The 23,892-nt window shown below is 43.0% G+C and overlaps 1 protein-coding gene across 2 annotated transcripts; it reads left to right on the top strand.

Moving 5' to 3' along the window:
* Positions 1–5,680: 5,680 nt before the first annotated feature.
* cpeb1b (cytoplasmic polyadenylation element binding protein 1b) lies at positions 5,681–22,118 on the top strand. Of its 2 annotated transcripts, none has more exons than XM_080458812.1 (11): positions 5,681–5,759; positions 6,417–6,638; positions 7,654–7,883; positions 11,584–11,836; positions 12,640–12,753; positions 13,916–14,005; positions 15,913–16,049; positions 17,744–17,942; positions 19,048–19,142; positions 19,215–19,295; positions 20,662–22,118. In XM_080458812.1, the coding sequence occupies exons 2-11, from the start codon at positions 6,449–6,451 to the stop codon at positions 20,770–20,772; spliced, it is 1,500 nt and encodes a 499-aa protein (XP_080314938.1). In that variant the 5' UTR covers positions 5,681–5,759; positions 6,417–6,448; the 3' UTR covers positions 20,773–22,118. The 2 variants fall into 2 exon arrangements, with proteins under 2 accessions (XP_080314938.1, XP_080314937.1); XM_080458811.1 differs by lacking the exon at positions 5,681–5,759 and adding an exon at positions 5,906–6,198.
* The last annotated feature ends 1,774 nt before the right edge of the window (positions 22,119–23,892 follow it).

Raw genomic sequence — 23,892 nt, forward strand, 5'->3', positions numbered from 1 at the left:
CACTAATTTTCTTTAAAATGTTTGATTTCTAAGGACATCTTCCTTTTAAAACTGTCCTTGTGTAAAACTGAACCAAACTGTTAAAATAAATAAATATAGAAAAAAAATAAAGGTTCCTTAAAAGCCTTAAAATTTGCCTCACAACAGACAAATATCCTCCTAAGAATAACTTCTCGCCCTTCATGGAGAAATGGGTCATTTAATGTCACTTTCACACAGAAGAATTTGATTGACATGAAATCAATAAAGTGTGAAGACCAAGATGCTTCAGATTGAAAAGTGTTTCCTCGTTTCTGTTCTCATCCACAGGAGCGGACGAACGTTACGCGAATTTCATATCTTCTGTTTCTTGACAAACCTGCGCCCGAGGATGGTGCAACGGGACACATTATCCACAGAACAGCTCTTTAAATATACTGTTTCCATGCATCAACAAGGTTTCTACTTCAGAGTGAAGGTGGTTTATAACTAAACTTAAAAACATTTTCATAACCGATTTAATTTTATGAGCTGATGACTTTGTACGACACACAATCACTGTCGAGAAACGAATGGTGTCATAAATTGTGAATAAAACTAAAGGAATATTTTTAGGTGCTCAGGATTGGGATTAATGTGGAAGAATTTGTGTGAAAGGAGAGAAATACATGAGAGCTTCTCATTTTAATGTTACGTCTGTCATTACAGTTATTACTGTACAATATTCATGTATTTGTGCACCAAAAAAAGCTTAAATGACTAAAACGGTTGAGAAGAAGCCTGGAGACTTTTTCCCGTGACAGTACTTTTCTGCCCTCTTCTGGTTCAGCGTCCCAAGAAGTCGTCGGCTGGAGGGAGGAAGCTGCCGCCTCCTGGAGATAAAGACAGAAACACACAAACACAACTCTCACATGCTTTGTAGTAACGTACCTGTTCAGGTGTGAATTATCTGATTGAAGTCAAACCAATATTCTGTAAACAAAAGGCCCTGAAGCCCAGACAGTGAGGGTGAAATCGTCAAAATATACATAATGAACTCAAGCAATCGGCTTTTGGCATAAATCTGAGGAGAAATTCTGTCGTAGAAAGATTTCATATGTTCACACAGATTATCAGGCTGGCTTTACCAGTATGATTACACAGAGAGGGAACCGTTAAATTACAAATACTCACATTACTCTAACAAAGCAGTATTTGGGATATTTTGAATCAGTATTATGTATTTTAATAACTCCTCATATTGTAGGACTGAATGAGGATTAATGACCTCTCATAGTGAGAAGCATTTTCTATTTAGACTTTTTTTATTTTTTTTATTTGATCAAGAAATTTGTTCAGTTTCAAACTTTTCCCACAGAATTTATTAGATTAAATTAGATTAGATTAGACTTTATTAATCCCACTTGGGGAAATTCGGTCATCACAGCAGCAGTTTCACAAAATAAACAATATAGTTGCTCACACAGAACCGACTATATATAAATAAATAGATAATTAGATTTATATGTATGCACACATATAGATATAACCAATCAAGATGTGGAAAAAATACACATAGTAGCAGCAGTAATATATACAATATTTACAGTATTCAGTGTTGAACAGTGCCAGGATGGTGATATGACAAAGAAATGATTGAAAATTATATTCATTAGTTGATTTTAGTGACTTTAATTTGTTTTGGGTAGAAGTGGACCCCAGAAATAATGTTTTAAACATTCTTTCCCTATAATGAGTGAAAAACTAACCCTTTCTTTGTAACTCCTTGTAATATTTCAGTCAAGATGTAGAACTAATTGAGAGTTTATAACCTCATACAGAAACACAGCGGGAATTATTTACCATTTTAAGCTATAAATCATGCGATTTGGTCAATTTTAAACTTTTCACACCCAATTTATGATAAATTAATGAATAGCTCTTTGTGATGTTAAATGTGTATTTTCCCATATAAATGGCACTAAACCTATCATCCATCTTGTTGGACTGAACGATGGATTTAGAACTTTTACAGAAGCATTGGGAAGTATGTCCTATTTTGTCAAAATTTTAAGCTATAATTCATAAAACGTGGGCAGATATAGACTTCCCTCATACATTTCTGATAAATAAATGGCATAGTGTGATGTTAATCAATAATTTCGTGACTTTAACAAGTGTTGAGTAAGATTTTCATATCTAAACACTATTTAAAAATGTGTTTTTTTCACTATAGCTCGTGAAATATTTACCATATATTGGCAAATGTTTGAGTTTAAAACCAGGTACAGAAACCCAGATGGAATTATTTCCCTTGTATTCACATTATTAAGCTACAAATCATCAAATATAGTCAGACTGAATCTTTCTCAAAAGATTTGGATGTATAAATACACGCTGTATAGTTATTTTGTGACTCTAACAAGTAGAAATTGCATCTCTAAATACTCTTTAAAAGTGTTTCTCCCTATATTTAGGAGGATTCAAACCACATAGAGGCTATTTTCATGGACAAAATGAGAGTTTATAACCTCATACAGAAACACAGTGGTGATTTATACACATTTTTAAGCGTCAAATCACTAAATGTAGTCAGTTTCGTACTACTACCAAATAATTTCTTTTAAATAAATCGCACACAAAAAGAACTTGAACCTTGAAATAACATTTAGGATTTCTATATAAAAGTTCAAACACTGAGACTATTTAAAAATTAAATAAAAATTGTCCCACGTGATTTTTCGCGCACTTTGATGTGCCGCGCATGAGCAGGACGGAGGCCCACGCGGCTCAAGTCCCTCGGCACACGTTCATCAAATTGAGGTTAATTAGCCGCGAGCAGACATCATAAATATGACTTCCCCTGCGGACTCGCGCGTCAAACTGTGATATTTTCCTCCCAGGTTGAGTGTGTCCACATCATGGCGTTTTCCCTGGTGAGTTAAACTCAAACAAACAAAGAAAAAGAAAATGTGTTGAACAAGTTTGGCGCCCACTTTTAACTTTTATCATTAGAGTACTAGTGGACGTGTATTCCAGCCAAACTCCCGCTAAGATAACAAAAAACATGACTACGGTTGTTTTGAGTGCGGCTGTTCGCCGGAGCTCCGGGTCACGCAGCGGGTTGTGGTGTGTCTCCCCGTCCCGCAGAGAAGCGACGGCCGCAGGCCGGACAGCCCGGACCCCGACTCCCCGGCTCTGTCCACCTGCAGCAACGCGAACATCTTCCGCAGGATGAACACCATGCTGGGCAACGCGCTGGACTTCACCGGGGTGTGCACCACACCCAACAGCAGCAGGGGGGGGAGGCCCGAGCTGCTGCCAGGTTAAGTGTGTGTGTGTGTGTGTGTGTGTGTGTGCGCGCGTGCGTGTGAGACCAATGTGCGGGGTCAACACGCCGAAGTGTCCTTGAGCAAGGCACTGAAACCCTGCACTGCTCCCAATGGAAGCACTCTGCGCTTCCTGACTATATAAATCTTTTAACTCGGGAAAATCACAGAAGTAGCGTCACATCGCTGCTCTTGTTCCATTGTTATTGGTTTTGAGTATGTTTGTTAGTTCCTATTCTTTTGTGTCACCTGAACGCACCATGAGCGCGAGCTGGTCTGCGATTGGCTGAGAGTGGAGTGCAGACTGCATGCCCTGCATGTGTCAGTTCGGAGGAGGCCAGGTTCTGTTTAATAATAATAAAGCAGCTTTACAGAGAAGAAACTCTTCCTGCTGGACGCTGCAGTAGTAACACACTGCGTCTTGGAGAAGGAACTTTAATCTGATTTGGAAATGGTAACGCGTTAGATCACTCGTTACTGAAAGAGGTGGTCATATGAGAGTAACGAGTTACCTTCATCGCTGCTTACAGGTGGACTCATTTCCCATTTAAAAAGAGGGAACCGGTGTCACTGTAGTTTGTGAATAAATCTCTCGCTGATTTTGTCTTTTTATTTCCCCTATAAATGCTGAACCTCGTCTTGAAAGCACAGATTGGAGTTGCAGTTACTTGAAATCTAAAGTGATTAATTCATAATGACTTTCCCCCTCTGTAGGAGCCATTTATACACATTGTAGGCAGGTTAGTTAGGTTATTAAAATATTTTTTGTTTCATTATTTGGACACTAGGTGGCATTAATGAGACGTGGGTTGTATTTGTCGAGGGCGTAGGTCACAGGAAGAGGAAGGCGCAGATAAAGGGCTCAAATCAAAACTACCAACAAACATCTAAACTAATAGTTTATTATTCCCCTTGAGGAAATTCCTTTTTCCAAATGAACCCGTACTGCTCTGCAGCCACATTGTGCTCTGGGGATGAGGGGGTCAAGGGTCGTGCTCAGGGACCCACGGTGGTGACCTGGCCAGTGTGGGATTCGAACTTATGAACTTTCAATCCAGAATCTCGCTTCTCCAGCTGCTGAACCAGTGATTCCCAACGGGGGGGCGGGGATTCACGTTAAGAGAGATAACGTTCTGATGTCTTAAATTAAAGACAGACTCGTCTGCAAAAGACACAAATGTCAGCAGTGAGGAAGGAATGGCTGGAGAGGCTCAATCTGTTGAGAGTTGCACAGAATATGTTGGACAGAATTGGAGCTGAATGCCTCGTTTTGGTGTGGAAGAATTGGCAAATGAAGGTTTGAAACTGTGAAATCTGAAGCGGCACCCTGCTGCTTCTGACTCTCGTTCAATAGTAATCTTAGTATATCACCGACTGAAGGGCTTTAAATACACAAAACAGGACATGCACCAGTAGTGTTGCGTCGTTGCAGATTGATTTGTTGTCCAGAAGAAGAATTGGTGGGTTTTTTAATCCTCATTTTGTTTGACGTTTCAGTTCTTATCAATGGAAATGACTCTTTAGTAACATGTAGCTCCACAGTGATCTGGAAGTTTAGTTGCATCACAACAGATTTCCGGCTTGAGTTGATTTGAATTTGTGGATTAGTGCGAGAATCTTTTGGCGCCATTAAACTTTTCTGGACCAACACAAAGACGGTCCATGTCAACCTGCAACCATTCTGCAGGTTAAGCTTTTACTTGTATGTAAAGATTAAATTATTCAGTTTGAGGACGTGACCCCCGTTCGTCTTCGGTTGAAGCTGCAGCTCAGTCTGGATTTATTGCTTCTCCGCTTTCGTTTCTTGACTAATAAAGTTACAAAAACCTGCAGTTTCACCTGAATTCAGTCTCAGAAGCCAGTAGTCTGAGTATGATAATACCCCTCTCTCTCTCTGTGTGCCTTCTGTTAACCATCATTAATCTTGCCTTTTATTATTTTGGTGCCAGCAGCTGATTCATGCTGCATCGCCGCTCTGCAGCACTGCAGCAATTCTACGCGTCTTAGGATTTTTTTATTTATTTTTTTAACTCCAGGAGTAAGATTTGCCCAGATTTAGCCTCGACACGCTGCCTACGTCCTCATGATTGATTGGCGTCATCACTCATCGCTCCAGTGGATGTTGGCGTCGAGTTTTGTGCGCGACTGTTGCACAACTTTAAAGTGACGCAGAAGTGAACTTTGTTCTCGACTCGGACTGGGCCGAACTTCTGCTCCGGTCTCTCCGGCTCGGTGCTGCTGAATCAGGGCTGTAGCCGTCCGCTGGAAGCCGTCCAGGCCTGGAGAGGGAAGGGAGGAGCTGGCGGTGCAAATCTCCCGTCAACATCTGATCAGTCAGCTGCTCCTCCTCCTCCTCCTCCTCCTCCTCCTCCTCCTTCCTGCGTGTGACTTTATCTAGTGTTTGTGAGCGAACGATCAGATTTCAACAGCTATTGACTGACAATGAAATTCTGAGCATCTTTAAAGTCTGAGGTACTTTGTTTTTGTTTTTTTGTTTTTTTTCTTTTCTCTGCTGAGTCATTCTCTCCCATGCTGCCTCCCACCATGCTGCTGTAGCTCTGCCCCTCGCCTGCCTCCCTCCCTCCTGCCTCTGTCTGGGCTCGTTTCCTGAGCGAGCTGACAGAGTAAGCAGCGGCGGTGGCAGCAGCTGTCTTCCCACCGAGACGTGCCGTGCCTACCCGAGAGAGAGAGGAGTACTTCTACCAACAAGCCAATAGCTCCTACAGGAATTTTTCATTACACAGTTGTTAGGCGAGGAAGCGGAGAGGTGGGGGGGGGAATAGGGTGGAGGGGGGGAAGCTGATGTCATTAGCAGGGGTGTGCGAGTGCATCAGCAGCCATGTCACATGCTGCTAGGTGGGTCAGTGATGCGGACGGAGATGCATGGCAGTTGCACCGGGCACAGAGGCAGGTTAGCGCCGCCGTCTGCCGGCGGGGGGTGGGGTGGGGGGGTGATGTGCTGATGAGGGAAGTTTGTCTTTTAATGAGATTTCTCTTCACAGAAACTGTTTGACGGATTTCATGCTGCCAGACTAAAACGTTTGCCTCGTTTTGTTTTTAGTTTTAATACTAACATTTCTGCTCCTGCTCTCTTGCTTCATCTCTGAACCGGGTCTGGGATAAATAAAGAGTCGGACCTGGCTGCGGTCGGCAGCAGGAGGATGCTTTTCCCCAACTGCGGTGGCATGCCCGGCTCCCAGGATATGCAGTCGTCCAGGGGCCCACAGGATGTCACAGACCTGGGCCTGGGCCTCCATTCTCTCCGCCTGTCCAGCTGGGACCGACCGTGGAGCAGCCAGGACTCGGACGTGCACACCTCGCCGTCCCAGGTCCAGACCAGCTCCCCCTCCAGTGAGTACCAGGCTCTTCATTCACCTCCACACAAGTTTGTTTTTGTTTCCTCCTGTGACTCAAGTTTAGTTGGACTGATGTCACAGAGGCTGTGTGGATGTGTGTGCGTGCGTGCGTGCGTGCGTGTGCGTGTGAGACCAGGCTGTAGCGTCGTCGCTTCAGAGGATGATGTTGCAGTTTTGCTTTGCTGCATCAGCCACAATACGAGCTAACTTTCTTTTTTTCCTCTTCTTTTCTGGCTTGACTCCGGATCGTGTTTCGGTTCATTTTAACACTTATTACCTGTTGACTGCCGGGATGTTGTTCAGCTCTGATCGCTGCATCACATGTAGACTGAAGGTTACGTAAATGGTGACATTTGGGATGTCGGGCAGTTTTGACATCAGACGTACCGTCTCGGTGATTCGTCCCGACTCGTTTGGCCGAGTCGTTTCAGATGTGCTGGATTAAAACAAACAAAAAAAAAACACTTCGATAAAAAAGGCCCAGTTTAGAAAGATTTAAATGAAGTGGGACAGAGCTCTGAATGCGGCCTACAGCTGAATGACTCCCCACAGAGCCTCCTGTTCACTGTGACAGGCCACGTCTGTCACCGGCTGACTCGGATGTCGTATGAAAGGAAGGCTGGGTGATACTAAAAGGGATTGTGTTCGAGGAAAAGGTTAATAGTGTAGTTTCTGTGTTGACGCGTTGCGTTCCTGCTTGTGTGCCTCTCCAGTATCCCCGAGTGAACTCGGGACCTTCAGTTTACTTTACAACCTTTAAATTCCGATAATTCACTGCCTCTCGGTTGTTTCGGCACACAAACTTCATTGTTTTTGGTCGGTTGCAGAATTAATTTTCTCCCAGGAATTTTTTATTTATTTTTTTTTTTAGCAACTGCGGTCATGAGAAATCGATGCAGCTCTGTGGACTCGGCACATCTTCTTTCCTTCAGTTTGCTCATCAGATTGAGGACCGGAGTACACAACATATCGTGCCGCTTCATGCGAGTTCCTCTGTGCCGTTTCTCCAGTGCTAGGGATCCTGAACAGCCCCTTCAGCAGCATCCTGGGAAAGCCCCCGAGCTACCTGAACGCAGAGTCCATGAGCATGACGGCTGACTTCCTGGAAAAGTTCCCCAGCATGTCTCGCATGGCGAACCGCCTCGACTCCAACTCCTTCCTGGACTCCCGCTCCAGCAGTCCCGAAGACTCGGAGACCAGCGGATTCAGCTCGGGCTCGGATCACCTCTGTGACATGGTGGTAACGACCAACTCTTATTATCTTTTTTTAACTCGTTGGGGTTCAGTGGTTTCATTGGGACTTTGCTCTGGAGCTTCAGCTTCTCCAACAGACTTATTCTGCAGTTCAAGGTGACGCTTAAAAGCCCGAGAACCAAAACCTCCAATCCAGCCAAATTACCAAGGAAATGGTGTTTAAATAAAAAGGTATACTTTTTTATTTTAACCAAGTAGTGGACACAACAGAGGCCCGAGCTGCGATATCGGTCATGCTGCCATGATAGGATTTTAGGGCCAATTGAAATTTCCTTGAATATTTTTTTTAAAGATCTGAACGGTCTTGTACCTTATTATCTCACAGATTTACTTTTATTTTCTATTGGGTCAACTATTGCGTATTCTCAGTCCTCCAGCACGGGCCAGTTAATCTTCCCCACCGTTGACAGACCGTACAGCGAGGCTGCTTTCCAGCTCTACGCACCTCGTTTATGGAAAAGCCTTCAGAGAACATTACGTTTTTTTTTAAATCGGGCTCAAGACTTTCCTTTTTTTAGAAATTTTATTTATTAATTTATTCTATATGTATATAAAGTTTCAGTGGATAAGTGGCATCACGGTTTTGTTGTCACCCTGTAAAGCCCTTTGTGCTGCTTTTTTTGTTCTGAAAGTTCTTGATTTATTTTGATTTGATTCAAAAGTTGGCACTCTGGCGTCACCCTCAAAGCCATGCCGTCGGGTGATTTTGTAAAAAACATCCATAATGCAACAGCTATAGGAGAAGTTTCTTTTTAACCTTTAACTGCCTTTTGTAGCAGAAAGTAATTATAAAGGCTTTATGTTGAAATTGGAGTCATTTTATGTAGTGATTGACTATTTTACCAGTCCGGTTCACTCCAGATGAAATTGGGATTGTATGTGTTTGACACTCCTGGTTTAAAGCTTCCACATTTAAAATTAACAGTATAAATGCGTCACAGCCTCTTTTTTTTTTTTTTTTTGCATCTGATTTATGTTGAGATTCTGATTAAGCAAAGGAGATGTACGTCCTATAACTATCGACTGGTTTAAGGCTTCATGATTCTACCTCACGTTTGGAGAAAAGCAGTTTTTCCTAAATTCTATATAAACTGAAGTGATGGTGCGTATAGTACAAGTTTGTACATTTTTATTTTGCAGCTCCAGACACATTTTATTTATTTTGAATAGTTATTGAAGAACTTCACTGACCCGTCTAGTGTTTGTATTGTTTAATCCACATGTGTCGAACTCCAGGCCTCGAGGGCCGCAGCCCTGCACGTTTTGCATGTCTCCCAGCTTCAACACAGCTGATTGCAATGAGCAGCTCGTTATCTGGCTTTGTGCTGAATGTGGTGATGAACCATCAGGACATTCAGGGGAGGGAGACATTGAAAACGTGCAGGGCTGCGGCCCTCGAGGCCTGGAGTTCGACACCCCTGGTTTAATCAAATGTAATAGGGGTCCTCTGACAGAAGCGCTTGTCAGACCTCTTTATTTCAGTGTTCTGGGCTCAATTTGGTTCATTTAATGAAAATGCAGTTTGTCTGGCTTTCTGGTCAATTTGTGTAACGCACAAATCTATTCAGACGTTTCTTTTTAACTACGAATTAAATACCTGCATAGAAACCTTGTTTGTTTAATGTTAAACATTTTCACATAGTTGCTTAATTTGCATTATTTTCTTGTAGAGGCTTCAATAGAACTGAATAGTTCAGCTGTTGGCATTTGTTCTGAGATTAGGAAGCTAACCAGTTGGTGTCTAATGTCTTTGTAAATGCAGCGTCTGTCCTGCAATCTCATTGGTTAACACTAAAGACGCTGCAGTGCGTCGGGACAGAATATTTAAATAAGAGAAAGGAGTGTGACTCAAAGTTTAAGAGTTGTCAGGGAAAGTAAATCTGCCTGGTTTATTTTTTGGGATCGTATTTGAATTAGATGTCTGTGAATGAATCGATGTAAACGGCGGATTTGGTCTACATCATGTTGGATGTTTGTCAAAACACCGGATTCAACTGAATGTCTTGTTTAACGTCGCTGTAGTGCTTCACGATGAGCTATATTTGAATCGGGAGACGTTCAGGACGGCAGTACTGGAGGAGCAGGATGGAGAAACTATTAAAAGGTGTTCCTCACCAGCTTAATTCAGGGTCCAATGACTCCATTTCTCTCTCCGGTCATTTCTGTCTGGCTTATCGGAAATCTCTGAGCACACACACACACACACACGCAGAGACCGTCTCCGTGGTTACCGTGGCAACGAGTCCCGCTCCATCTATTCTTTTTTTTTTTTTTGGCTGGAAAATAAAGCGCCCATGACAACACCAGCACGTCTCAGTATCGAGGATTCCAGTCGAGGCGTTGAATACTGAGCAGAAACACTTTGAGTTTCTAAAACTACCGTTTCTGCTGAACTGTGAATTTACCGAAATTCTTGAGTAGCAGCCTCAACTCCCAAAAGTAGCCCACCCACCTTTTTAATTCTGCATCTAACTTGATGTTAAAAATTTTAAAAAAGACATCAATTTGGTCATTAATTTCCCCCCCCCAACAGTTAAAATAGCTTTCTTTTACAATTCTCAAATTTTACACAGAAGATAAAATACTTCAAAGTTTGAATTAGAGGCTTATTGTCACTCGCCATAAACTGTAATGTTTCATTGAATATTAAAATATGGGCAATACTGGGACTTGTGGCAAAACATCGGACAGCACAGGTAATTAAGAATATAGAAAAAGATCTTTACAGTTTTGTGTAATTAAACAAATGAGTGCCGCGGCCTCCAGCTTGGAGTCGGAATCCTTTGGTTCAGAGTTAAAATGCTTTAGAATTTACATAAAACCGATGGATAATTGCTTTATTTTTAGCCATCTATTTTTAACAATCGCAAGAAAATGGGGAATGCTGGACCCTCATCAGGGTCATTGGATGGATTGTCTGCTTGCCATCAAATTCCTTCTACAGACTACAATAACAATTTCAAAGAAGTGGAAGAAATGGACTCTATTCAGAACCCAATAAAGCGGCGTAAGCTTAAAAACCTAAGTTCTGGTGAGACGTAATGCCGACTGTCTTCGTTTTTATTTTGTATCTTAATTTATTGCAGGAATTTTCTTTTTTCCCAGTTTGCATTCGCATTTGTTGTTTGTAGTTTAAACTTTCCTTTTGGGTTTACTATTCTCTAAATCGGTTCAGTTTTATGCTTCTCATGTCCTTTAATGTTGCATCTTTATGTAGAACACATTAATTTTACATCACGTAGAAAAAGTTACTCCGGTTTTAAAGGTTCACGGGTCTTAAGAAAACGATTCGTGGTTCAGAGGATTCCTTTCCTCGGCTCCTTTCTCCTCTAATTGTTGAGAAATATATGGGAAGTAAATCTTGCATGTGGAAGTTGTGGTTTTCCACATATCAATGGTAAAAACAAGTGTAGTAAAAACTATTGAGACCAGAGTCTAATGTAATGGGTTTGGTTTCACGGGTAAAACGTTGGTTTATGGACTATTTGAACCACATATCTATTAAATACCACAAATTACTGTTTGTGTGTATTCAAAGGTAAAAATGTCTGCATGCCAATTAGAATGACAGACATTCATTAAATCTTAAAAATCCTCTTGACTGGGTCACGTTTGTCCACCGCAGTGTGAAACTGTTTGAATAAATCTGCCTGGCAGTGAGTTTTCGTTTCCATTTGTCTCTCCAGTCCAATCTGCGGATTTCCCCTCCTCTGCCTTACCTGGCCTCAAACATCCAGAAGGATCTGCTTCGCCTGGGCTCCCGTCTGGACCTGCAGGAGACCAGCTCCCCTCTTACCCCGACGTCCACCGTCAGCCCGTCCTCCGCCCTCTCCCGCCGCTGGCGCGCCGGCTCCCCGTGGACGCCCGCCGACATGCTGGAGCAGTCGGACGAACTGTTCAGCATCGAGAGGGAGGCCCGCCTGCACCGACAGGCTGCCGGTAACCACTCGCTGCAGGGAGGGAGGGAGCGCTTGTTCATACACTGATCAAAACGATGTACATATGTCAAGCCTTTGGGTGGCGCTGTAACTCTGCCACCAAGAGACAGAGCCTGGAAAAAATCCCCTTTTTATAGAAACCAACATATGGCCTGTTTAAAGCGACCTGCAGCATGCAGACCGCCCTTCAGTGACGTCGCGGGTTATAGGTCAAGAAGTGGGCCGATGACATTGTTTTCCACAAATGTGTGTCTTGCCCGTCCATACGTCAGTCTGAGGCGGTGAGACGGTTTTAAAAAATATCTTTGGGTTCCTAAAACGCTGCGCCGTGTGGGTGATCGGCTAAAAACGATGAAAGGGTCTTTATGTAGACGGGCTCTAAATCAGTCAACGGAGGACGGATACGTATTTTAAATATATTTGATCTGTGTTTTCATCGGTTTCTAATCCTGTATTTGTCCACCACTGAAGGACAGTACACCTGATGGGGAAACGATGCATTGCCTTCAATTAGTCCTTGGCTGTAAAACACTTGATTTTTACCTTGAATACAGGTGACGTACATTCATGTGTCATTGTTACTGACACTGGCGATGTAAATAGTTTTACACAATGACATGCTCTATTACTGGTTTTAAGTCTGAAAGGACATTTTAACGATCTAAACCTCTTCACAGGAAATAAATAGTTGATTGATTACAAAGGTACCCTGAAGGCCATTTTTACTGCGTTCTTGTATTATGCAGTAAAATAAGTTGTCTGACTTAAAATTTGTGGATTTAACTGTTTTCTTGCCTGCGTCAGCTGTGAATGAGGCGTCGTTCACGTGGAGCGGTCAGCTGCCTCCCAGAAACAACAAGGATCCTCTGTACTCCTGCAAGGTGTTTCTGGGCGGCGTTCCCTGGGACATCACAGAAGGTAACTCGCTCTGCACCTTCATTTTCACTTTGACGCAAACGCCACACATTTGTTCTGATGCAAAGACGCCGTGTGGTTTTGTGTTCAGAACGACCTTGAGCTCTAAACGTGAAGGGAAAACTGCTTAAATTGGCATTTTTATGTCGGATAACTAACTGCAAATGTGTGTGTGTGTGTGTGTGTGAGAGAGATATCTTCTTTACAATCTGGTTTGAACAAAGACCTTTGGAAATGACTCAAACAATACTCAACTGCACATTATGTTTTAATTTAAAGACCCTCTTAGGATGAAAAATATATATCTCGTTCTTCATCCTGAGTCTATAGACTTTTTATTATATATATATATCTATCTCTGAAAAACAAGTTCACATTGGAGCTGCAGTGTTGGTAACTCTGATCATATTGAGTACTGTAATAATATGATTGATGTAAATAGTTTTCTGTTTCTATCACATTTGCAGTTTTTAGTCATGTTTGCTTTGGAAAGCCCTTATTTGATATTTAAGCGCCACGCGGCGAAATTGCATTTTGCTTTCATTTTTGAGGTTTGTCAGCTCTGCAGAGTTCAGATGCTCGATGCATGAAGCGTAATTTGATCCAGTTCAGTCATTTTATTTACATTGTCCATGGTTGCCTTATTTTCAATGCCGCCTGAGACTGTAAGAGCAGACTCATCCTGCAGACGTGGGTGTTTCGTAATGTGTCTCCTCTGCATTAAGATAAATGTACTTTTGATATTTGGTTTATAACTGGAGGTTAGGTGCATCTAGTGCGACGGGAAAATGAGGATTTCAATCAACTCTAGAGCTTCCTCCCACTTTGAGTTCATGTCAAATCATATAAATTTACTTTACAAGTTTTTAAAGACCTGGTTTTAAGTAAACTTGGATTCTGGTGGACGATTTTACTGCACAGGTTGAAATTTGGGAAGATTACAGTAGAATTAAAGCATTTTAACTTGTACTTGGTAAGAATGAATATCTTGAACTCTGCAGGAGTCACTGAAAACCTGCGCTTCCTATTGCATGTTGAAAGCAGATTCAGTCTCATTACGTTCAAGCTTTAACTCAGACTGTGTGTCTGTGTCTGTGTCTGTGTCTGTGTCTGTGTCTGTGTCTGTGTCTGTGTCTGTGTCTGTGTCTGTGTGTGTTGATTGCAGCCGGCCTCGTCAACACCTTCAGTGGTTATGGCCCTCTGAGCGTGGAGTGGCCGGGTAAGGACGGGAAGCACCCGCGCTGTCCTCCCAAAGGTAATGTGGCCAAAGGTAATGAAGAGCTGGTAGGCTACTTTTCTCCTTCCTGGTGTTTAGGGTGGCACTGTGGTGAGCACACGGCATGCTGGTAAAAACAATTGTTCTGATTTTATAAAACACACGGCAGGATGGAAGCAGGGAGTTAATCTGCACTGTGGCTGTAGCTCAGTTAAAATCTCTTTTAATGTATTTAGATTTTCAGCTTTAATTTTAAAGTTCAGTGTTTGGCTCAGATATTAACCGTTTGTTCTTGGGCTGTATAGATTCAAATCATTCTTTTTTGAAAAGAACCAAGAGCAAAGTGTTTGAAGCATTTTGTATTGAATATGTTCTGTGGGTGTGTCCTAATAGTCTCTCCGGTCTCCTTTCCTGTCCACTTCTTCTTAACCCTGGAAGTGTGGCGGCCATGATAAGGAGCATTGGAATTCTTACTAAGCTAAGGAAAGGAGGCTCCATGCTTCCTTTAGAACCTCCTTTAGCCTAGGAACCACTGAGGCTTCCTTTAGAACCTCCTTTAGCCTAGGAACCACTGAGGCTTCCTTTAGAACTTCCTTTAGCCTAGGAACCACTGATGCTTCCTTTAGAACCTCCTTTAGCCTAGGAACCACTGATGCTTCCTTTAGAACCTCCTTTAGCCTAGGAAACACTGATGCTTCCTTTAGAACCTCCTTTAGCCTAGGAAACACTGAGGCTTCCTTTAGAACCTCCTTTAGCCTAGGAACCACTGAGGCTTCCTTTAGAACTTCCTTTAGCCTAGGAAGCACTGAGGCTTCCTTTAGAACCTCCTTTAGCCTAGGAACCACTGAGGCTTCCTTTAGAACTTCCTTTAGCCTAGGAAGCACTGAGGCTTCCTTTAGAACTTCCTTTAGCCTAGGAACCACTGATGCTTCCTTTAGAACTTCCTTTAGCCTAGGAACCACTGATGCTTCCTTTAGAACCTCCTTTAGCCTAGGAACCACTGAGGCTTCCTTTAGAACCTCCTTTAGCCTAGGAACCACTGAGGCTTCCTTTAGAACCTCCTTTAGCCTAGGAACCACTGAGGCTTCCTTTAGAACATAATCTGCCTTGAACAACTTGAAATCTAGAACCCAGAACCAACAGAGTAAAGTCCAGTTTATTCTCACTCTGATTGGTTCTTTATCCACCTGCCAGCCGTTTCCATTTAGTTCCTCTTTTCCTTTGATTTACATTCAAACCTGAAATATTTGACTTTATATCAGAGGTTAGAGCCTCAGGGGAACGTGAGAGGAACCACCTTTTTATTGTCCATTTTCATTTTTACACCACGGCAGACATCTCTAACCTCCACCGCTGTCAGATTATTACAGATTCCTAGTGGAAGTGCAATCCGACTGGCACGACTAAGTGATCGTCTGTCCTTAACTCCTTTAGGAAGCCTCCTAACACCTTTCCTTAACCCCGTGACGTCATCCAGGATTTAAGAAGTAGATAGGAAAGGAGGGATATTAGGATGTACCCTGTGTGTCTGCCTCTTTAACAAACTTTACTGTTCTCGGTGTTGCATTTTAATATTTTCCCTTCAACAGCAGCACGGGGATAGAAAACCTGGCAGAACACAAAAATGCAAAATAGTTTAAAAATAAATATGCAGAGAATTCAGAATTTTTTATGCTTCCTGCAAAAAAACGGCGTAAAGTCTTCCAGTCAACCCAGAGGAGGATTGTGGTTAAAATGAGCTCGTAAACAAAAAGCACATCAACATGTTGTTACATGTTTACTCGCCTGCATCAGTCTCTAGAAACATGAAGTTAACTTATGACCCGACGTGTCGTCGACCTTCAACCAACAAATAAAAGCAGCACAGAGTTTAAACTCTAAAGAGGTTCTTGCACGTTTGGTCGCATTTTAGTGATTTCCTTCCTGTGCCGGTGGTTCTCCGTCAGGTTACGTTTACCTGGTGTTTGAGAACGAGAAGTCTGTCCGGGCTTTGCTCCACGCCTGCTCCCAGGACCCGTTCCACCCAGAGGACAACCGCGAGTACTACTTCAAGATGTCCAGCCGCAGGATGCGATGCAAGGACGTGAGTACAGACTTTGATTTGTCCCGAACAGAAACGCCGTCGTGCACTCGGAGTATTGTCTTTTGAGATTCTGTGTGAAAACCAACGATGCTTTGGTCTTTGAGCTGATCAGAGCTGCTTCAACATTTAGTTCTGTATTACGAAGTTCTCCAGGAATAGGAAGAGTTTATTATGACTAAAATAATTTCAGTGACGTTGTGCTTGACAAATGATTTAAGTGTTTTCAGCTGTTGAGTCGTCATTTTAGGAAAAAAAATTTTTAATTGGAAATGAAGTAACTGGATGTTTGAGTTTTGCGCTTTTGATCCTCCCAGTGTGTCGAGACCTGATACAGAAGAAATCTTGCATCTAAGGCCCTGTTTACGCGACAACGAATTCGAGTGTATCCGCAAAACTTTCTTCACTTTAGGGGGGTCCGTTTACACGACACCAGTGTTCTGATCCACTGTATCCGCAAAGTTTTTAATCCGGCTCCCAAGGTGGAAAGATTCTTTCACGGTGCAAATCCCTCCTGCTGAGACTGATGGAGGCCCCAGAGCCTGTTACTGCTCATCGCCCCCTCCCTCCTGCTCATCCAGTTGTAAACAAACATGGCGGCCGCGTAGTGGTAGGGCCGCGTAGTGGTAGGGCCGCGTAGTGGTAGGGCCGCGTAGTGGTAGGGCCGCGTAGTGGTAGGGCCGCGCCGTGGCCCCGTAGTGGTACGGCCGCGTAGTGGTAGGGCCGCGTAGTGGTACGGCCGCGCCGTGGCCCCGTAGTGGTACGGCCCGCTGTCCATATTCCAGTTTTATGGTCCAGATCAGTAGTTTAATAGTTGAGACTCTCCCTGATATCATCCGATGTGTCATCAGTCCATACGGATGTCAGGTTCTCTCCATTTCCCTCACATTTATGGTGTCTTGTTCTCTGCTCACGTCTGTGTAGTTTCATAACAAAATCAAGCAACAGCGCCCTCCAGTGGCCCGGCATACTAACTACACCGTTGTAAACACACTCCTTTATTTTATTTTTTTTTGCAGATTAGGTGTTTTAAGACAAGGCAAGGTAAACAGGGCCTAAGTTATGTTTTATGATTTGACTGGCTTTTAAGCAGCAGGGTCGTTCAGTGTGCCTGCCTCTTTAAGAGACCAGGTGTAAAGACCAATATCCTAAGCAGCCTTTAAAATAAAAATTAAATCTCCCGTCGGATTCTTGTGCTTTTGTGTACACGCTCCAAACGATGGACTAGTTACATCAAAACCTGCGTAAAGTTCCAGAATAGTGAGCCTTGACTTAACGTAACGATTCAGCACACGGGTTTTTGCTAAAATGGCAAAAACTTTCCAGTCAAAGCGACGGGAGATTTCAGAGTTCGTATTGTTAATGGTGCAACAAATAAAAGCTAATCGATCCTTGAGTGGCTTTAAGTTTTCTACAAACTCTGGATTCTGGATGTTTTGAAACTGTCATGAATGTTATGTTAATATTTTAGTCTTTCTTTCTGTTCCAGCAGGTTCTTGGTCTTTAGATCACAACATGGAAATGATGCAGAAAAATTGTCATATTTAGATTTATTTCAATTACACTTATATATTTTTTTTTAAATGAATGAACCACAGTGGGACCAATGTAAACCCTGTTGAACACCAGTTATGACTCCTTCACACGTCGTCTTCTTTAAGTCAAAGTTAAGATGTCCTCCCGTCTCCGTGCTCCAGGTGCAGGTGATCCCCTGGGTGATCTCGGACAGTAACTACGTGCGCTGCCCCTCCCAGCGCCTGGACCCCAGCAGGACGGTGTTCGTTGGCGCGCTGCACGGCATGCTGAACGCCGAGGCGCTCGCCAGCATCATGAACGACCTCTTCGGAGGCGTCATGTACGCCGGCATCGACACGGACAAGCACAAGTACCCCATAGGTGAGACTCGGTTTCTGCTCGCCGCCGTGGAAAAGCTGGCGCTCAGACCCTCCGCAGCGTGTCCACGTTTATTCATCCACTCAATATTTCTAATGCAAAAATTTTAAATGTCTCAAACTTCAAATTCTTCTACTTTATTCTGCTCCACTAAAGCAATTTTGACTGAAAAAGAAGCGTCACTGTCTTTAGCTTGTCCGTCACTCTGTGGACGTTTTCAGCTTTTTCTTCATTAAATCTGAATCTTCGGCGAGGAAACGGCTTTAAGTCCCTCAATGTTTCATACAAACAGATAAAAATATTTGCCAATAATATTATAGCTTTGCATTTTTATGTAATAAACCCAATGTTAAGTTGTGTGAAATTGTTTGCAGTCCATAATGTAAGGATAAATATCACTGCGTTTCTTGGAAATTTAAATGTTTTTGCTGAATTTCTTTGGGGAAAATAAGATTAATTGTAGTTTAATGAAAAGTATAAAATTATCAGTCATAGCATTAAAGATTACTGGCTTCATTACATTCAGAAAGATTGAATTCATTATTGGTTGTAATACATTTTTTTTTGATGACAATGATGGAATAAATGTATTTTGAATAGTGTCCATCCACAATAATACCTTATGTATTATATATAATTAACAAATAAGTCTTGATATAATATTGCCAACCTGTTAAAATGAATTTTTAGTTTGTATTAAAAAAACAAAACTTTGGAGTAGAGGTGGGATTTAATAAGTTCTGCTTCTTCCCACTCATTTAATCCTAGTTTTACAATAATCCACCAGAAGATATGAAATGAAAAACAAACTGAAAAGAACCAGACATTTCATTGCAGTTTGTTTAAATTAACTGCAGACGCTGTGATGGACGATATCTGGTTATGAACGTATGAACAACTTCCTGACTGATCTGTCTGCTGGTTCAAAACAGTCTGGAACTCCGTTTCACCTTTTGAGGAATAAATATCTGATAAACAGTTTTGGCTTAAGAAGAATCTAAGTTTGTTCTGGTCGCCCTGCAGCTTGTTTAACTGAAGCAGTGACGCCGGCGCTGCTTGGATCTGTGCAGTGGACTTTACGTTCAGTCGTGTGGTTTTGTGTTTGCAGGCTCTGGACGTGTCACCTTCAACAACCCGCGCAGTTACCTGAAGGCGGTGTCTGCAGCGTTCGTGGAGATCAAAACACCAAAGTTTACAAAGAAGGTAAAACTGTCGACGTGAATCGGTGTCGCCTCGTGAGTCCTGGGGAGGTTCTAACGGAGCCTCTGCCCTCAGGTTCAGATCGATCCGTACCTGGAGGACTCCATGTGTCAGGGCTGCTTCCGCCACCCCGGGCCTTACTTCTGCAGAGACCAGGTCAGTGGCGCGGCAGCACAACTGGTGGCCTGGCATGCTTACTGCATCATTTTCCAAACGTTGCCACATGAAACTTTTCGGAAACAAAAGCCAACGAATGGAGCCTCGGAGGTCTTTGGACCAACCTCAGCCTCATCCTTACTAGTTATTCCAGAAATACGTGGACATGTAAGACAAATGAATCCATCATAATTAATCTTATTAAAAACAAACATCTGTAGCGCAGAAATCCCTGAAACGTCTCTAGTTTGTCTTCGTTGCTCTGGTAGTGACGGAACCAACTCCATATAAACATGCTCAACGGCACGTTGGCCTGCTTGATGGGAACTACGAGTACAAAGACGGAACAGTCGACTGTTGCAACAGGATTACTATTGCAAGAACACATCAGTAGAGCAAAACTAACAATCTAATTTCAACAATAACACAAAGCATGAAGAAGTTTCCCTGCAGAGTCTCATTCACACTCTTTATTCACACTCTTTATTCACACTCTGCATTTTACTGAAGCACTTCCAGCTTAAAATCCCACATTGCCGTGAATCACACGTTGTTCTGCTGTTCTCGGTTGCAGCAACCTTGTCAATAAGGTTTTCAGCCCTCGTCTCCGACAGTGTCAACAAGGAAGTTTGCCCGTGGCCCCGTTTACACAACACTTTGTCGTTAAGTGTTGATGACGATGTAGTTGGTATGTTGGGCCACAGGAGGGCGCTGTTTTGTAATGAAACCGCACACCTGTGCAGAGAATAGGCTATAAACGTTAATAATCATATGGACGAGGAATTGGATGCTATCGGCAGTGAGTCTTGACTATTAAACCAGCAATATGGACAATAAAAATGTTTGACTCGAGCATGAGAACCATTTACCTCGGTGGAGGTGCACATGTGCAGTAACGGCGAAATGAAGCTTCATGAACCACTTTCTATATTTTCTGACTCCACCAGGTGGCGCTCTTGGTTTGAAGCTAGAGGCTGACGGATTGTTCAACTAATGTTTGAAAGCACACGTCATTGCCAGACAGCGCCATCTAGTGGCTTCAGAAAAGAAAGACGGTGGTTCATGAAGCTTCAATTGGCCGTGACCAGATGCAGTGAATCTGAGCACCGGTGAGGTTTTAGTCGCTGCTGGAAAAAGAGTAACGGGAACATTAATGTGGAGAAACGTTTGTCTTGTAAAGTTTAAAAAAATAAAAAAATGTTAAAGATGTTTTAATCAATTTTCAAATTTCGTATGAGCAAACACTCAAAGAGAAAATATCTGCACTTAATACAGATTAAAAACTAATATTTGTGATTAATGAAAATGAATCCCAGCCACCCTGTGATGAATGTTATTATTCATGTTCCTGTGGCGTTGTGTTCAGGTGTGCTTCAAGTACTACTGCCGCTCCTGCTGGCACTGGCAGCACTCCATGGACATCCTGAGCAGCCACCGGCCCCTCATGCGCAACCAGAAGAGCCGCGACTCCAGCTAGAGGACGGTCCAGACACCGAGCAGGACCACCACCCACCCACCCCCCCACCCCCCTCCGACCTGCGGGGGCGAGGCCACCCGCAGAGGAGCGCACGAGTGCCCGCCGCCGCCCCCTGCTGGTGGCGCGGCGGCACTGCATCAGGCACCGGGGATTTCACTGTAGAAAACGTTCACTTTTGCACTTGCTCCATTTTGCTGTTGTTCAGTGGCACTATGCACAGTGACCTTGTTCGGGGAGACGAGGAGCTTCACTCTTATGCTTTTCCAGACTTGTGGCCAGACGGAGAGACGGGAGTCAGCCCGACGTGAAGAAGTGGTGAAAAAGGCCATTTCTTTTCTTTTCTTTTTTTTTTCTTTCTTTTTCCTCCTTTGTTTCCATGTGTTGCATAGTGAAGAGCAATCAAGCTGATCTCATTGCCGTTCATTGGCAGACGCCATACAGTGCCTTTAACTTTTTATTTTCCTCCTCCCTCACCCTCCCAGTTGGTGTCTCTTTCCTGTGCAGGCCAGCTGATGTTTCTTACTTTTGGGAGTTTGAATGTTGGGCTTCATTTAACCAGTCGCATTTCAGACATTTTTACGCAGTTTTTTACTAATTTGTACACAAACTGTTTTAAGTCATGACATGAAAATTTTGAACCGAATTCTACCAGGCCGCCGTTTATGGGGAAAAAAAAAAAAACCTTTTTATTTCAGTTTTCTCTCTCATACATTTAGTTCTTCTCTCCTCTGGTTGTTTTTTTTTTTTTGTTTTTTTTAATTTGCCCTTAAATTTCAACTGAACGGCCAGAAAAACCTCGATGTCCTTTAACTCTTTAGTGGTCCGGTTCTATTAAATGGATCCATTTCAACCAGTGATCCTTTATTTTCTTTTTTTTTTTTTTTTTTTTCCTCTGAACATCTGATGGATCTTTTGAAACTTGGAGCGAATGAATCATTCGATTGTACATAGTTGGATTTGTTTGCACTTTTTAATTTGCACGTGTGGAGAGGTGTTTTTAATCACTTTGTACATCAGCAGGGGGAACAGCTGCTCTTTTCCTGTTGAATGTAAGAAACTTCCACTAAGCTGTCGATAAAATGATCGATCCAGAGCTTGAGTAGACCCCAGTCAACCATCGACCCCGCGCTTTCTCAATCCATCCCGCCTTCCTCTGCCATCAGAAGCCGTGTGCCAAAGACCTGCGAGTCTTTTCTTATTGTTTTGGTCACGCTGAGCTCGTTGTCCTTCAGCCCAGCTGCTTTTTAGAGTTTTGAAAGTCTACCTCACTGTGGTCTGCCAAGTTTGCTGCTACTTACAGTCGTGGAGTTTGTTCAGATTGGGCACAATAAAGGTGTTTAAGCATTACAGCCTCGTCTGGAGTCGTTAATGGAAACTTTAAACTCGGTACGCGTGCACAACACAAGCTGGATTGCGGTGAATTGTTTCCCCCGCTCTGAAAATGTAATGATTGAAATGACAAAGTCGTCAATTCAGCTGTTTATAATGTAATTTCTAGTGGCTGCGGGTCACTTTCATCACTCAAATCTAAAATTGGTTATAAAACCTGGAGCATTTTAGTAAATACGGTCAATGAATTTTCTATTTAATGGTGTTAAATAATTTTTCCTGTAAAAGTACCTTGACATAACCAAACCCCGTGACGTCTTGTTGGGAGGGGGTCCGACAAGCATCTCAAAATAAAATGTAAATAAAGATTAGCAATCGTGGCTTCATCTAAAACAACTTGCCTGCTGGATCTAATCCCCACTAAACTGTTTTCCTGGTGTTTGGTACATACCGTATTTTCACGACTAAGGCGCACATAAAAGTCTTAGATTTTCTTCAAAATGTGCGGCGCGCCCTATGGTGCAGTGCGCCCTGTGTGTGTTGTTGTAAAGCGGACGTAGTAGTGAACACCATGAGAACGTTAAAGGGGGAAGTGTGGGCGTGGATTGTATATAAATGAACGGGTATGTGCGTTATGCAGAACATCGTTGTTTTAACAACCCTGAAAAGTTCGAAGATACACGCTTATGAAGCACAGTTTAAACTGAAGGCCATCAGCTACGCGGAGGAACATGGAAATCGAGCAGCCGCGAGAGAATTTAAGATTAATGAATCGATGGTTCGCAAGTGGAGGAAGCTGGAAAACGAGCTCCGACAGGTGAAGAAGACGCAGCTGAGTTTCCGCGGACATAAGGCGAGGTGGCCCGAGTTGGAGGAAAGACTCGAGCAGTGGATCATCGCACAAAGAACGAGTGGGAGAAGCGTTTCCACGGTCACCATTCGACTAAAAGCAGTAACGCTAGCAGAAGAAATGAAAATTGAACATTTCCGCTGGACATCGGTGTGAACCGGCCGTTCAAAGTAAGGCTGCGCGCGGCGTGGGAGTGATGGATGACCGATGGAGACCACAGTTTCACTAAGAGTGGAAGGCAGCGCCGGGCGAGTTACGCCACAATATGCAAATGGCTTGTAGATGCTTGGGCTAGCGTGTCTGCTGGCACTGTTGTTCGAGCTTTCGCAAAAGCCGGCATCATTTCCAAGGAGCCGCACGGCACGGAAAGTGACTCTGACAGTGAAGAAAATGAACCTGGTTTGTTTGATGGAGATTTAGCGCAGCTGTTCAATTCAGAAACAGGACGAGGAGTTCGATGGGTTTGATTGATGACGATTACAGGTAAAAAAAATGTTAGTACTTTGTAATCAATACTTAAATAAAGCACAACCAAACTCAGTTTTGCTCCCGCTCTATTTTTAAATACGCACACTTGTATGCTTGTGTTGTTGTAATGCGGACACCATGAGAACGTTAAAGGGGGAAGTGTGGGCATGGAACCCGCGCCCTATGAGCAGGTGCGCCTTATGTGTGTGTTAAATGCAGTAATGGCACACATAACTGAGACTGCGCCTTTTAGTACGGTGCACCTTTTGGTCGTGAAAATACGGTAAATACTAGATCAGATCAACCGAGCTCTAACCGGATATGTACCACAATCCTTGAAGGTTGCAGGCTGATATCAACCTTTCATTTCTAAAATCCTAGAAAAAGTGACTGGTCACATAACTGACTTGCATTTAAGTCTTTCCAGTCAGTTTTAGATTCATCCCAGCACATCGTCTGAGGCCAAGAGAAGA

The sequence above is a fragment of the Lipophrys pholis genome (genome assembly GCF_963383615.2).
Source record: "Lipophrys pholis genome assembly, chromosome: 2".
In the NCBI taxonomy this organism is placed as follows: Eukaryota; Metazoa; Chordata; class Actinopteri; order Blenniiformes; family Blenniidae; genus Lipophrys; species Lipophrys pholis.

Excerpts from the sequence above, each read along its gene's own strand:
- cpeb1b (XM_080458811.1), top strand. The coding sequence starts at position 6,171 with ATGGCAGTTGCACCGGGCACAGAGGCAG. Across the intron at positions 7,884-11,583 it reads ATCACCTCTGTGACATGGTG|TCCAATCTGCGGATTTCCCC; the intron begins GTAACGACCAAC and ends TTGTCTCTCCAG. Across the intron at positions 16,050-17,743 it reads GCAGGATGCGATGCAAGGAC|GTGCAGGTGATCCCCTGGGT; the intron begins GTGAGTACAGAC and ends TCCGTGCTCCAG.